Here is a 13,269-nt window from a genome sequence, read left to right on the forward strand (position 1 = left end):
TTAGTTATGCTGAAAGGAATTATGTATACAGGATTTGCATGCAATTAAGTTCCTTTCGACATAAATATGTTAGACTGAGTATTTCCAAGCCATTTACTGAAAAACTATCTATCCCTCATGGATTCTTATAAAAAGTATTAATAGTTTCCATTATAAAAAGTCTTTAATGAAAAAAATTGTTCTCAAATACTTCAAAAGCAATTAGATGAAGCATTTGATGAAATGCAGAAAAACTGAGTCACTTTTAACTAAGAAAATCAAAATTGTTCGTTGGGGAAAAGATTAACTACAAAACAGGATTACCAACAAATATGCTAGAGCCTGATATCAAATCATGCAGTAACAACAGTTCGATTGATAGTTGCCAGACTGATAAGACTCATGAAAATTCAAATGAACTTGCAATAAATGAGAACAAAAACATGGAGTAAAAAGATAATAAAAATATATTAATATGCAATATAAACACAACATGAAAATAAACCTATGCGTACAAAATTTTACAAAGTTCATTACATTTACGAGTAGAAATATTTTTAAAAAAGGCTTCTTTACAAAATTTTTGTCAGTTCAAATTCAATACTTGTTCTTCTTGAGTGACCGGGGAGCAAATACTGGAAAAGCACCGATATCTATAACTACTATGAACAGGTTATCGGTTGTGAGAAACTTGAAAACAACACTGAAGCCTCAGAGACCGAACATTTTCAGCTGAGGATGAAGGTAACAATAAAAGAGGTCTGGATAGGCTGGGGCAATTTTACTAGTTCCAGTAAAATAGATTGATGACCGACTCAAGGCAAAGAATCTGATGTAAAACTGCCAGGACCCCAAGAAAATTTCTCAACCGGATAACACAATAACTTTACCCGTGCAAGATGCAACTTCGATCGCATCCACTCAAGAAGTAGAATTTTTTAAGGTGTTAACCGTATTTCTTGACAAAATAATGAAGGGCAACTGAACGATCTAAAAGACTGAATCGACACCACTTCAAGGTGAGCCAAAAATAAAGAAAAAAAGGGATCACAGGAACTAATGATGATACCAAAGGTTATTTACAAAAAATTTAAAGAAGTGTGACAACTAAAACGTTTAACAGTGATTCGTTGAAACAGTTTGGGTTATGTACCATACTTTAAATGAATAGCACGGAAAAGAATAGGGTTCCTCATGATTAAACAGAAAAAGGAATTGAGAATAGCCCTTAAGTGAAATAGTTGAAACACTTCCCACTTAAACTGAAGTTGATGCTCTAAAAATTGGGATCATATGAACCCCAATATAATTAAAAGTATTTCCATTAGGCTGAGTGATGGTTCCAGGAAAACCAATCTCAAATGTCCTAATTTTTTACAAGCCTCAAATGAAATTTTGGGGACATAAATAAAAAACCTCTCGTCTGGACTTCCTGCAGCAATCAGGGGCAAAAACTGCTGCTGATATACAAAACTATTGAAAGCAGCAAAAAACCTATGAGTCTAAATTCGGCGGGAGAACGATCATTCAAAAGCTCTGATACATTGGAGTCTTACGTATCGTTGACACTTTACTGATGGTGATCTTCAATACACAAGTTCACATGATTAAAGTGATGTAAAAAGCGACTAGTAACTCTCTTCTTTCATCAAGCTAAATTACTAAAAACAGTGGAGCATTCCCATTGTAGGTCTAGGAATCACATGAGCAGAATTGCTTCAAACGTTTTCGTTTTCTTACGTTTAAAAGGACTATGCACACTGCAAAGAGACCAAGAAAAGCGACGCTGGTTGGATTTTGAGATTTTTTTTGATGATGTGCCTGACGATTTCCTCCTGAGTAACATGTGCTTTTGATATCAAACTTTCTTTGAAGAATACACCGAATGAATTTTGCCGAAGAATACACTTTTCTGGCCCAATTTTCTCAAGATTGGCCCAGAAAAGTGTATTCTTCGGCAATTCACACAAATTATTATACAGCACCGTAGTGACAGTAAAAAATTATCCTCTTATTATAAACTCAGTTGACACACATCATCTCCCTAGCCACCTCAAGACGCAGCAAGAGAAACTCGCTCCTTGATCACCTACATTTTTCCACTTAAACAGCCGAACCAATTTTCAAACCCGCTTTTCTTGAGATTGGCACGAAGAACGTTCGATTATAAAAGCTCATCTTACTCAGGAGACCTTAAAAAACTTCACACCAAAAAATCTCGTAATTTAACCAGGGTTTTTCTTAATATTCTGTACGTGGTCCTTTCACTATTTGATGAATTCAAATTACCGTCTATAGTTTAGGGCAACAAATTAATCAGTTATAGGCTAGTTGATGGTTTGAGTCTGTTACTGAGTAGTCTGAGCAAATTTTATCAACGGTTTAAAAATACACAACAATGCGTTAAATCACTTCCATTCTAGAATATATGTGCACCCACCTCCACATAAATTGGTACCTAGTGACTGACTCAACTGAATAGGGGCTGACTCTTCTTTAGATGGGAAATAGTTTTACAAATGAGTCACAGTGTAAGTTGAGTTAACATAAACATTTCATCAACCAAATGAAAGATCGTTTACAATCAATTTATGAGTGGTGTGCTCTGATCTGAGAAGCACGGAGCACGTTTGATTCAAACTGCTCCAAGAATTTAAGTGAGTTAAATGCAAATTTTGATGATTATTCCTAAAAACAAAGAATTCAGTCTTTTCTAAATATCAAAAAAAAAAAAAAAAATATTTAAGTAAAGCTCAATACACTTGCAATTTCTACAAACTTCTTATTCGACAATGGATCACTTTTCATTTGACAGTAAGATAAAAAGAAAAACTTCTACACAGCAGTAAAAATCTGATGCACTGATGCATTCAAGTACTCTTTTGGAGTTTTGAGTTGTTCATTGGCACCTCTGTCTGAATGGAAACTTAGAATAAAAACTAGGAGAGTAGATAGAATTGATCCTACTTTGGCACAACAGAAGTCATGATTTTACAACCTGGACTGGGCGAGACTAAAATAAACGCATTGTACCAACTGGAATTCACTTTCATGTCAGCCCATTTACTTTAATCAACTTTTACCCAAAAGTCGAATAAAATGTTCAAAGATAAGAGCAAATCTGTAAATTGAGCTTTAGTGTTCTCGAATATTTCACTCTCCACATTACATTCACATTTTAAATTAAGCTGAACTTAACAAACCATAAAAGAGCCTGGGGGGAAAAAATCAGCGACTCCACATATTTGTTCTAGGACTGCTCGGAGAGGCTATGTTGTTGAGAGTCAAAGAAAATTTCTGATATCTATGCGCAATATCTTTGAGTGGTTCCAATTCAAAAGAAATCGACATTACAGATTAAAATCCTAGTTGCAAGACACGACCGAAAGGTTTTTTCACAATCATGAAGAAAACGCTTTAAAGTCGGCTGACTCTCCATATTCCAGCCTGCCGTGAAGAATTTTCGGTACGAGTTCGAAACAAACAAAAAATAAATGGATACGGGTGTAGACTCTGAAAAGGAGAGGGAGTAATTTGAAGGAAAGGCCTGGTAACTCATGGAGACTAAATGAATTAACCCAGCTAGTTGGAGCCCCGTGGCCCAAGATAATAAAAGGCTAGCCCTCCAACACCAATTAAAAGAAAATTTACGTATGGTTTTAAAGACCTTTTGATCCGTTCCCAGTACTCTGCGTCGTCCTGTTTGCGTTTCATCTCCTCGACCTTTTCTGCCAGACGCTTCTGCTTGTCTGCTTGCACCGCTTTCCTCTGACGCACTGCTTCTTCCCCATCTCTGCAAGAAAAAGAACAAACCACAACATGTAGAAAGCTGACACAAAGTAAATAGAAAAGTAAATATGAATAAAAAGAAAAGTTACAAATGACCAAATGTGTGAGCTATAGAATAATTCTATGATGGTTGCAGGGCTATTATGTTGTAAACAATCACTCAATTACAAACAATCAAGAGATCTAAAAAATATTGATGGCAAAAGTGCGAAACTACATATCGACGGTGTAAGTCGGCAATCACAAAACTCCGTTTGCGATGTCGCATACTTCCTGTCAAACTTTATTTTGTAAACGGAAAACTACTCAGCAGCAATTCTTTAAAACTGCCATATTATTCTTCTCTGTGCAAAGAAAATTCTGCAAAAACTTCAAGGAATGATGGTAATTTGTTCTCCTTTAAAAAAAATAACATAGAGGCGGAGATTTTCAGACACTGCCAACGAGATATGTGATTGCGGACTTACACCGTCAATATCTCCATATGCAACATTGCTGACTTCCTGTCATTCTTAATTTTTCTTTCGAAAACTAGTCGGCGTAATTTCTTGAAAATTGCTTTGATTTTTCCTCTGTTGGCAGAGTATTCTATATAGATTTCAAGCTACAGCTTGGCTCAACGAGCCATCTGGGCGCGCCTTCCTTGTGTGTGAAATGTATATCAACCTTTTTTGACATGCTCAACTTGATTTTAGAGCATTATTAGCTCTTACAACTTAATTCATTCATCTGTATTTCTTGTGCACAACAATCTTATTGTGAGGTAAGAAAAGTTGGAGACTTTTTCCTTGTGTCTTGCAAAAATTGAGAGTGGGAAAAATTGTTTGCACCTTCGAAGAGGAGATCAAGAGAGAGAATATCAGAGTTGCCACAAAGTTTAGAAAATGAATGTCCCCCACACATTTTGGGAAATTCCTTGACAGATGAAGATATCAGGGTTGCCACAGAATTTGGAAAATTAAATTCCCTGACAACTGAACAAATGCCAGATTATTAAAAAGACATAGTTAAAAATAGTTTTCAGACAGAATTTGTTGTTCGAAACGTCAAACCTTTCATAGAGAGCTAATAGAAGTGTCTTAACAATTTTTCCCTGACAGTGACATTTCTAAGTTTCCCCTGCCTGTAGCATCTCCAGATGAAAACCCATATCCCTAGCCCATAAAATCCAAATAAAGAAAGCGATACTAACTTGTCGACACCATTTTCAATGGGTTTGTTTTCTCCAGCTGCGCCTGTTGGTTGCTCGACAGTTGGTGATGCTCCAGGAGGTGACTCTTCGTCCGGTGAAGACGACGGAGAGCTTTCGACTGATATCGGTGCTGGTCTTTCCGGTCGCAAAGACTCAGTTCGAGGCGGTGGCAGTGGAGGTGGTTCTTCTTCGCTTTCACTTTGAGAATCCACTTTTTCATCATCTTCAGGTGAATCCTAAAAAATTGATGGAAACATTGAGCAACTCAGTATTTCAACACACAACTCAGTAATCTCTAAAACATCATTTCAGATTTCACAGCTCAAGGGATTTTGACGAGTTTCAAAGAGGAAAAGGTAATTTGTGATAATCCGAAAAAAAAAGGGGCACTGAAATGTCCAGGCAAATCAGGAGGGCAATTTTTAAGGGACATATAAAAAGGTTACGTAGTGAATTCATATCAGTGGTAGAAAAAAAATGCGGGTTTGCCAAAAATGACACTCAACAAACCTAGGTTTGCCAAATGACCCTTTCCGCTAGCCTAGGTCTGCCAAGAGATCAAGCTTTGCCAGTAAGAAAAATACACTTCTCGAAGCAGTATTTCAAAATTTCTGTTCCTAATTTTTAACACATTGACTACCAAACCAGTCACAGCGGGCCGGTAATTGAAATTTACTGACGAAGAAGACAAATGGATATGGAGGAATCTCACTGGTGAAAGCCGACGGTTGCAATGGACAAAGAAAGTAGGTAATACACTAGCTAACAGCAATCTATGAGAGACCCTAAACTTAGTCCATCATTTTCTCCCTTAGTCTGTAGGAACCACCCCTTTCGACCAATGGGATTGCTCTATACTACCCATGTCTTCTTTGTCTGTAAAATCTAATAACTAGCCTGCAGCTGTCTTTTGGGTTTTAGCCACAACAATCAAAGTGATCCATCTTTCCTGCAACCTAGGAATAAAAATGCCATGTGTAAAATTGTTCATGAAATTTGAATGATGGACACGGTAGAGAAGAAGCAATAGAGTCAAGGTGATCTTTGGAGATAGTACCTCAGAGCCATCATTTTTCGTTGGTTTTTAGATTGACTTCTTGGCTTTAAGGGAACATGCACATGAAAAAACGTTGGGAGATAGCCAAAGATCATGGATTAGTAATTTCAAAAGAATAAAAAGAATGCAACAATGAGCTCTTAATATTAACTCTTCTAATTTAATTCTACCGACAAAATTAAACACTTACTTCGAGATTGTGAAGCCAGCTAGATTTCATGCCTTCAACGATGGCTAGAAAACTAAAGCGTAATTGTTGAACCGTCTGGACAAGTCCCATGCGATATTTCCGCATATCCAGCAATACCTCGCCAACTTCTCGGACTTCTATGGAATTTTCTCCGTTCTCTGCAATCTGTAATTTTTTTGTTTTATTTAAACTAAGATAAGCTATGAATTCATTGCTGAAGCACAGAAAATTGTTGATTTTGCCAATAGTGCAAACCGAAGCATGTTTCTAATTCTATTACGCACTTCCAGAGACAGGTTTGGAATAAAATGCAATAAGAGAGAGGGGAAAAATTTAGAAAGAGAAAAAGTTATTACACTTCTTTTTTTTTTTTTTTTTTTACTGCTTTAAATACCACACAAGTGGTAATCCTTGCGCTTCCAGTTAGAGCCCCTCCCCCCTCCGTCCCTACCATGCACCAGCCCGGTGCATAGAATATACAAATTATATTCAGTCATTAGGTGCTCAGTTGAAATTTTTGGTTTCTAGAGTAGTTGCACTAAACCAACAATAAGGGGAGAGAATTAGATTGGGAAATTTTTTTGTATTTGTTGGATTAAATAGGAACCATCTTTTATTTCAGAACTGACATCAGGAGCAAATTCATGTCCTTTGTAGGGAAACCAAAGAGCCTTGCCAAGTTGCTCCCCTTTTTTTGGATATCGAGTTGTTCAACCAGACAAGGCTCAAATGAAAGCTTATGGTAAGGCAAACTTCCAGGCTAAGTTTCAACTTGAAGTGACACTTCATCTAGGCTGTACAGCGTTGCCGATTTTTCATTTTTTTATACTAAAATCATGAAATTCTAGACTAAAAGTCCAATACATTCATAGGTGAGAGAAACTTACCATTACTAGACAGGAATCCACTAAACAAAATGTACCAGAGCGCCCAATGCCAGCCGAGCAGTGAACAATTGGAGCACCAACATTTTCATCCAAAGATCCACTTTTTCGAACGGCTCGCAAGAAACGCAGAAATTCTTTGGGGCTTTTGGGTACACCGAAATCTGGCCACGTCATATAGTGATAGTGCAACACCTCCCGCTTTTCATCTGTTTCTGTATCAGTTAGCCTAAAAAATAATCAGGAAATAAAACATTAGAATATTCTAAGGAGGTTTAAAGTTTTTAGGAATGATTGAAGCGGCAGCATCTAGTCCGATTTATTTCACACCAGAGTGCTTGCCTCCCCGAAAGTTCGGGGGGTCAGATATTGCTCGTGACACTTCAGGACCATGTGCCTCAGTTCATGATATTGCAGTTTTTTGTTACATCGCATTTAAATGAGGGAATTATGATCATCGTTTTTGCACAAAATGTCATACAGCATGCGGGAATCTGGTATGTTTTGAGTTCCAAAATCAGTAGTGCATCCAAGTTAACCACTGATTACATTTTTTTGCATTCTCATACTTTTTAAGGTCATTTCTAAAAATATCAAACCATAATGAAATCCAGCAAAAACAAAGTCTTTTGTTTTAATGTGCTTTCTGGAACCTGCTTGAAATCCTCAAAGGCTCATTTAGACCTAAGAGGCAAATGCAATGTTGAAGAAATATGAATGAGGCAGAAAAAGTTTAACTAAATGAGAACGAACAAAGAAATACAAAATATCTAAAATTTAATACACTTACTCAAAAGTTCGGACAGTGTAGTACTGATAGGCTGTTTCTGATACAAAAGATACCTTTAGAGAAACATCTGATAAATCCAAAGGATCATCTGTTCTACTTGGCCAATACTGATGACATTTAATCTGGAAAAAACAAGATTTCAAGAACATGAGCATGACTGATTAAAAGGAATATCATTGACGCTCAATCTACAATGGGTGATTGAGTTCATTTTAACTTTCCCTTTGACTCAAAGGGATGCAGAAAATGTTGGGGGCCAGGAACCCCAGGACGCATGTAGCAAGGGCAAATTTAGTAGAAATTTTTTGTCTCAACAAGTACTTTCTACCAGTATTTTTTTACAGGGTGAGGAAAGTTAGTTAAATTATACTCACTCTTCTTTTGTTTGGTGAAATTGACAAAAAGATTTTAACAGTGCCTTTGTTTAGGAAATATCCCCCAAAATGCTTACTTTTGAATTTAGTGGATAAAGGAAAGTTCGAGGCTGAGACTGCAACTAATTTTTTCTCCGAAATATCTTCTGCACACCTAATTTGTCAGTCCACAGCCAATAAGAACTGAGATTTGAGATTGACTTTTTCCAGGTATCAATTTCCCGGCGCAGATAATCAGAAAAATTATCAAAATTGGCATTTCTCTTTCTGGTGCAAACTAGAAGTTGCCAAAATTTAATTTCTTAAATTTGCCAAAATTTAAGAAGTGCTAAAAGTACTATAATTTGAGGGATTCATTTCTACCAGAGTATCAAAAATCGATTTTTGAGGGATATTGATTTCATGCTGCTGCTTGATAAATCCTATTGATGATGATGATGGTCAAAATGGGAAACCACGTATCTCTGTTTGCGACGTAGCAGACTTAATACTTAATTTTTCTTTGAAAAACTAGTCAACGAAATTGATTGAATCCCTTCAAGAATTTTCTTTGCTGTTAGCAAAATATTTGTTGAATACAAATTTCAAGCTATAAAGATGGCTTGTTTCTGTTCAAAAAAAATATAATAGGAGCAGAGATTCTGAGACACCCATACGTAGTTTTGAACTTCCGTCAGATATTATTCAACAAATTAATGGTTTCCAATTAAGGAAGGGACAGAGACAGCTTACCCGGTTGTTTTCGATTATTTTATTGAGCATCACTATTGATTTGCTGTTTTGCTCCCAAACCATAGCCCAGAAATGTGATATTGTGTTGGGTAGGGGTCCTTGAGTTAGAATGTATTTCCTATGTGCTTTCTCCACCTGAAAAAAATCAAGTGAAAAGAGATAAAATCTAAATGCAATGCTAATACAAACCTAATATTCACAAACGAATAATCATAAGAAATTATTTATCCAGACACACATTAGATGAGAAACCCTGGCTTTAGTATTAAAAAAATAGATTAAGATTTTATGTGGCGTGAGGAGTCTGGGATAAATCCTGGAAACAATTTTCTTGGACTTCGAACAAAGATGTAACCCTGTAAAGGTGTTAAACCAAACCGTAGACTCATAATACAATCTAAACAGCACATGAGCTTTTTTATGAGAAGATAGGTGGGCAACCCGGATTGTAGGTAGAATTAGGAAATTCTAAGGGTATACGATTGAATATTTGTTGGTAAGCTATCGTGTACTACTTGTTTTCTAAATACTAGTGCACTCCATTACGACTGCTCTGGTCAGCTTCATCCAAACTGCGCAAGCTTTACGCGTTATTTCCTCCTATGTCTGTTCGTTGGGTTCCTTGGCCCGTGAAATTGATACAATTGACAATAGCTCATTTTTGCTGGCGTTGAAAACTTTGATAGCTACTAGTAAGGGTCGTCTTATCATTACTACTTACTTTGAGATGGAACTGTTTCGAAAACTTACTGAAAACGGATAGGACATCCCTAGGAAATTAATGGAATCAGCGACAGCTATCTAGGTGAACGAATGCGAGCAAGGCATGCTTAGCTTTGAGTGACACTTAGTACTAAATGTATACCAGGTTGCAGCAGTTTACATGAAGGCGCATGTCACCTTCCAAGCTGTCTGACCTCTTCCACTATGTGTCAAGCCTCATGCTCTGTCTAGATTGCATTTTAAATCTAAAAGCAAGACAAATTGGACCTAATACTTTTGAACTGTTACTCTCCTCTTGCATTCCCCCTTGGGGACTTCCATCAAAGGACTATGAAGGTGATTTTGACAGTCTAGTAGAACTGCGACCTCAGTGCAAAAAGGAGCAGATTTTTCATGAGAGACATTTGGAACACATTTTGCAATAGGGTACCACTATTTCTGGCTCATTTTAGATACGGCATATATGCCATTCGTTCCTCTATGCAGAAGGTGCTCTTACGGAGGAGCCGGAGATAGTGGTTCCTTATTGCAAAATGCAATCCATTTATCAATAGGTCGCATATCGGAGTCAAGATATATGATGGAATTTGTTATGTTCCTCAATTGACTTTGAATGACTGGATACTTGCATGTGTAATTAGATGTATATTGATTGGAAAATTGAAATATTTAAGTTACGAACAGGCACTAGATTTGCGTTTATGAAGTCACAGCTGCCCCTCGTAAGGATAATCCGAGAATAGTCGTAGGGGTTGACATCCCTGTAACGATTGAGATTTTTGTTTTCCTTTGCTGCTTTGATGGAAAAATCATATTTGTTTGATTCTTCTTTGATACTCTGCAAAAAAAAAATAGAAAAAGAGAGAAAATTAAAAGCAGAAAAAAAGAAATGGCTGCGATAATCATTTTGTTATCATATTAGATTCTTCAAAGACAAATAAAGTGGCTGATGGTATATCAACGGTGAAACTGCCGAACCACGTATCTGGGTTTGCGACATCGTACGCTGCCTGTAATACTTTATTTTTTAGATGGAAAACCACTCAACGTCAATTATTGAAAACTTACGTGATTTTTCTTCTGAAAGTGAAGAAAAATCTGTGAAAAATTCAAGGGATGATATTGGTTTGTTCTCGTTCACCAAAGCGAAATAGGAGAGGAGATTTTTATACACAGCAAACGAGATATGTGGTCTAGTAGTTTTACCATCCATATAAGAGATGTTGAGATCAATCTCAGTATGAAGCGCTGCCAGCACTAGAACTGGAGAAAGAAAAGAATGGACGTAAGTCACATCAGTCTGAATGTATCAATCATCAGTTGGCCCATTGGTTAGCATGTAAATATCTGTTGAATGGTGCGATTTTTGGATGTGACATTTTTCTATTCTTACCTTACCCCAGTTCTACCCATTAGTGGGACATCAAAATAACAGATCTGAACTTGGTAGAGACATATCTATGCTTCGGAATTTCGCACTTTGTAGCATCTAGCAGATTTTTCAGTACGACCTACTGTTGGCTTCCAAGCAGCCGCTACGCCTGTCTGAAATGTGATGAAGGTTAATGGCAAGAGCGTGGAACAGGAAAGGAACAAATAGAAGTAGAAATGATCTAATTTATTCCTCACTCTCCCTTAAGAGACCAGCAACTCAAGTTAAGGTGATTTGAGGGTTGCCATTTTTTGTGTCAGTGCGATGTATCACATCAATTCGTTCCATGATTTCAGCTACTAGTCATTATTTCGAATTTTGAGATCGCACTTTTGTTGCCATGAGACTAAAGAATTCATGTACCAAATCTGACAAAGAAATGCAACATAATAAAGGCAGGTTTTTCTAAGAGGAAAAATATCGCATTCGATACTGATATCGAAGCTCCACTCGAGTGCGATATTTTTCTTCTGGAAAAACCCTGCCTTTAATACGTTGAATTTCTTTGTCAAATTTGGTACATGAATTCTTGGGTCTCATGACAACAGAAGTGCAATTTCAAAATTCGAAAAAAATTACACGTAGCTGAAATTATGGAACGAATTGATGGGATATATCGCGCGTCGCTCTGACACATAAAATGGCAACCATCAAATCACCTTAAACACCAAGGCTGATTAACCCTCGCAACCTAACCTACTAATGATGGAGTTTGGGCTTGAAGATAAACCTTCTCAATAAAAAAATATGCACTCAAGGGCTTAAATCTGCTCGCCGTTAAGTAGGGGAGTTTGAAGCTGACTAGTCCAGTCAAACTGACCTACGGATGGTGGAGTACTAACTCTTGAAGTTAGAATAGAGAGAACTGTGAATAGACCCAAATAGTAAAAGTTAAGGATGATTAAACATCTATCGACTTAATCTAAATCGCAAATGTACTTGGGAGGAGCCTAAATTAGTCATAAAGTGTAAAATGTCCATCTAATGACTGTGCACTGAGAACTAAAGCACAGCCCATTACAGATAGTTATACATACCTCAAAGAGATTGAAAAAGTCAAGGTGTTTGCAGTCTTTTTCAAAATTACTCATTGTCGCAGAATTCGCGCTGACGACTCGCAAAATAGAACCTAGAGAAAATAGCCGCGTATTGATTACTTTAGTGCCTTCGGATTCCTTCTTCTTGGAAAAGCCATGATGATTCTGTACCAAGACACACACACAGCGCGGATGATTCGGACGCTTGGTTCACAAATAAGAGATTTTAAACGGAAAGCACACTGGTACCACCTCCGAGAAATGAACTCGACGAAGCTTTTCGACTTTCCACGGACCTTAGTTCGTTGATTGAAAATTAATAATGCTTAATAACGTAAGGGTCACAGCGTAGACAAAAAATGTAATGCTAATGCTAATGATGCACAATTGCACAATGGAGGGAGGGAGACGAACGATGGTGACGAATAATAAAGGGGCACGGGCATGGTACACAGTGACCCGCGTTACGTAGGCGATCTTTGATGACGTCACAAAATATGATTGTTTGACCTTGAAACGGAATTTACAGGTGTTTATTACCGGAAACGAGATTAACTTCCGGTTGCAGGTAAGTGGTGTCAACGTGTGATACTGATAGTGAACTTCCGGGTGACACAAGTGATAAGAAAAATGTGACAAATGGCAATTTTCGTGGAACATTTTCTGATGTTTTTCACAAAGCTAGGAAAAATATGCAAAAATATCCTATTTTAATAGGATGTCATAGGAGAGGGAGGCATCACGCACGAAAAAAATACTAAAATGCGAAAATTATAATATTCTCAATTTAATATCGAATATTATTCATCAATGTCCTTTCTGAAATTCCAAAGATTACTAAGGACTCCAGATACCGCATTGGAATAAAACACGGCCCCCTAGTCCCAAGGTAGATTTACACAGGTATGGACAGAACTAAACAACTGGCCTCTGATTGGCTCTCCAGCGGCCCCTTAACGTCAGCCATTTTGGATGTTTTGATTATTTTGATTTATTATGTTCGGTTTATCGTTTGTCAAAATTTTGTGGGATTTTTTGCACAATTTTGGTTATGCGATATTAATTTTAGCGTTTAAACGCACAAACGTTT

At 37.1% G+C, this 13,269-nt stretch overlaps 1 protein-coding gene across 3 annotated transcripts in view; it reads right to left on the bottom strand.

Moving 5' to 3' along the window:
- The window catches only part of LOC109029860 (tyrosine-protein phosphatase non-receptor type 61F), a 21,071-nt gene extending 8,493 nt beyond the window's left edge, over positions 1 to 12,578 (bottom strand). For 2 of the 3 annotated variants that reach the window (XR_011900643.1, XM_019040537.2), the window contains exons 1-8: positions 12,180 to 12,578; positions 10,393 to 10,548; positions 8,988 to 9,122; positions 7,882 to 8,003; positions 7,095 to 7,320; positions 6,208 to 6,372; positions 4,961 to 5,196; positions 3,647 to 3,772 (exon numbers count right to left, since the gene is read on the bottom strand). Coding sequence is in view for 2 of the 3 variants with exons in the window: in XM_019040537.2 (XP_018896082.2) it covers positions 3,647 to 3,772; positions 4,961 to 5,196; positions 6,208 to 6,372; positions 7,095 to 7,320; positions 7,882 to 8,003; positions 8,988 to 9,122; positions 10,393 to 10,548; positions 12,180 to 12,233 (1,220 nt within the window). In the remaining variant the exon portion in view is untranslated. Of the gene's footprint in view, positions 1 to 428; positions 3,773 to 4,960; positions 5,197 to 6,207; positions 6,373 to 7,094; positions 7,321 to 7,881; positions 8,004 to 8,987; positions 9,123 to 10,392; positions 10,549 to 12,179 lie in introns of those variants that run through there. The other variant, XM_019040536.2, reaches the window with a different exon arrangement.
- Positions 12,579 to 13,269: the final 691 nt, after the last annotated feature.

This window comes from Bemisia tabaci, chromosome 10, assembly GCF_918797505.1.
Source record: "Bemisia tabaci chromosome 10, PGI_BMITA_v3".
In the NCBI taxonomy this organism is placed as follows: domain Eukaryota; kingdom Metazoa; phylum Arthropoda; class Insecta; order Hemiptera; family Aleyrodidae; genus Bemisia; species Bemisia tabaci.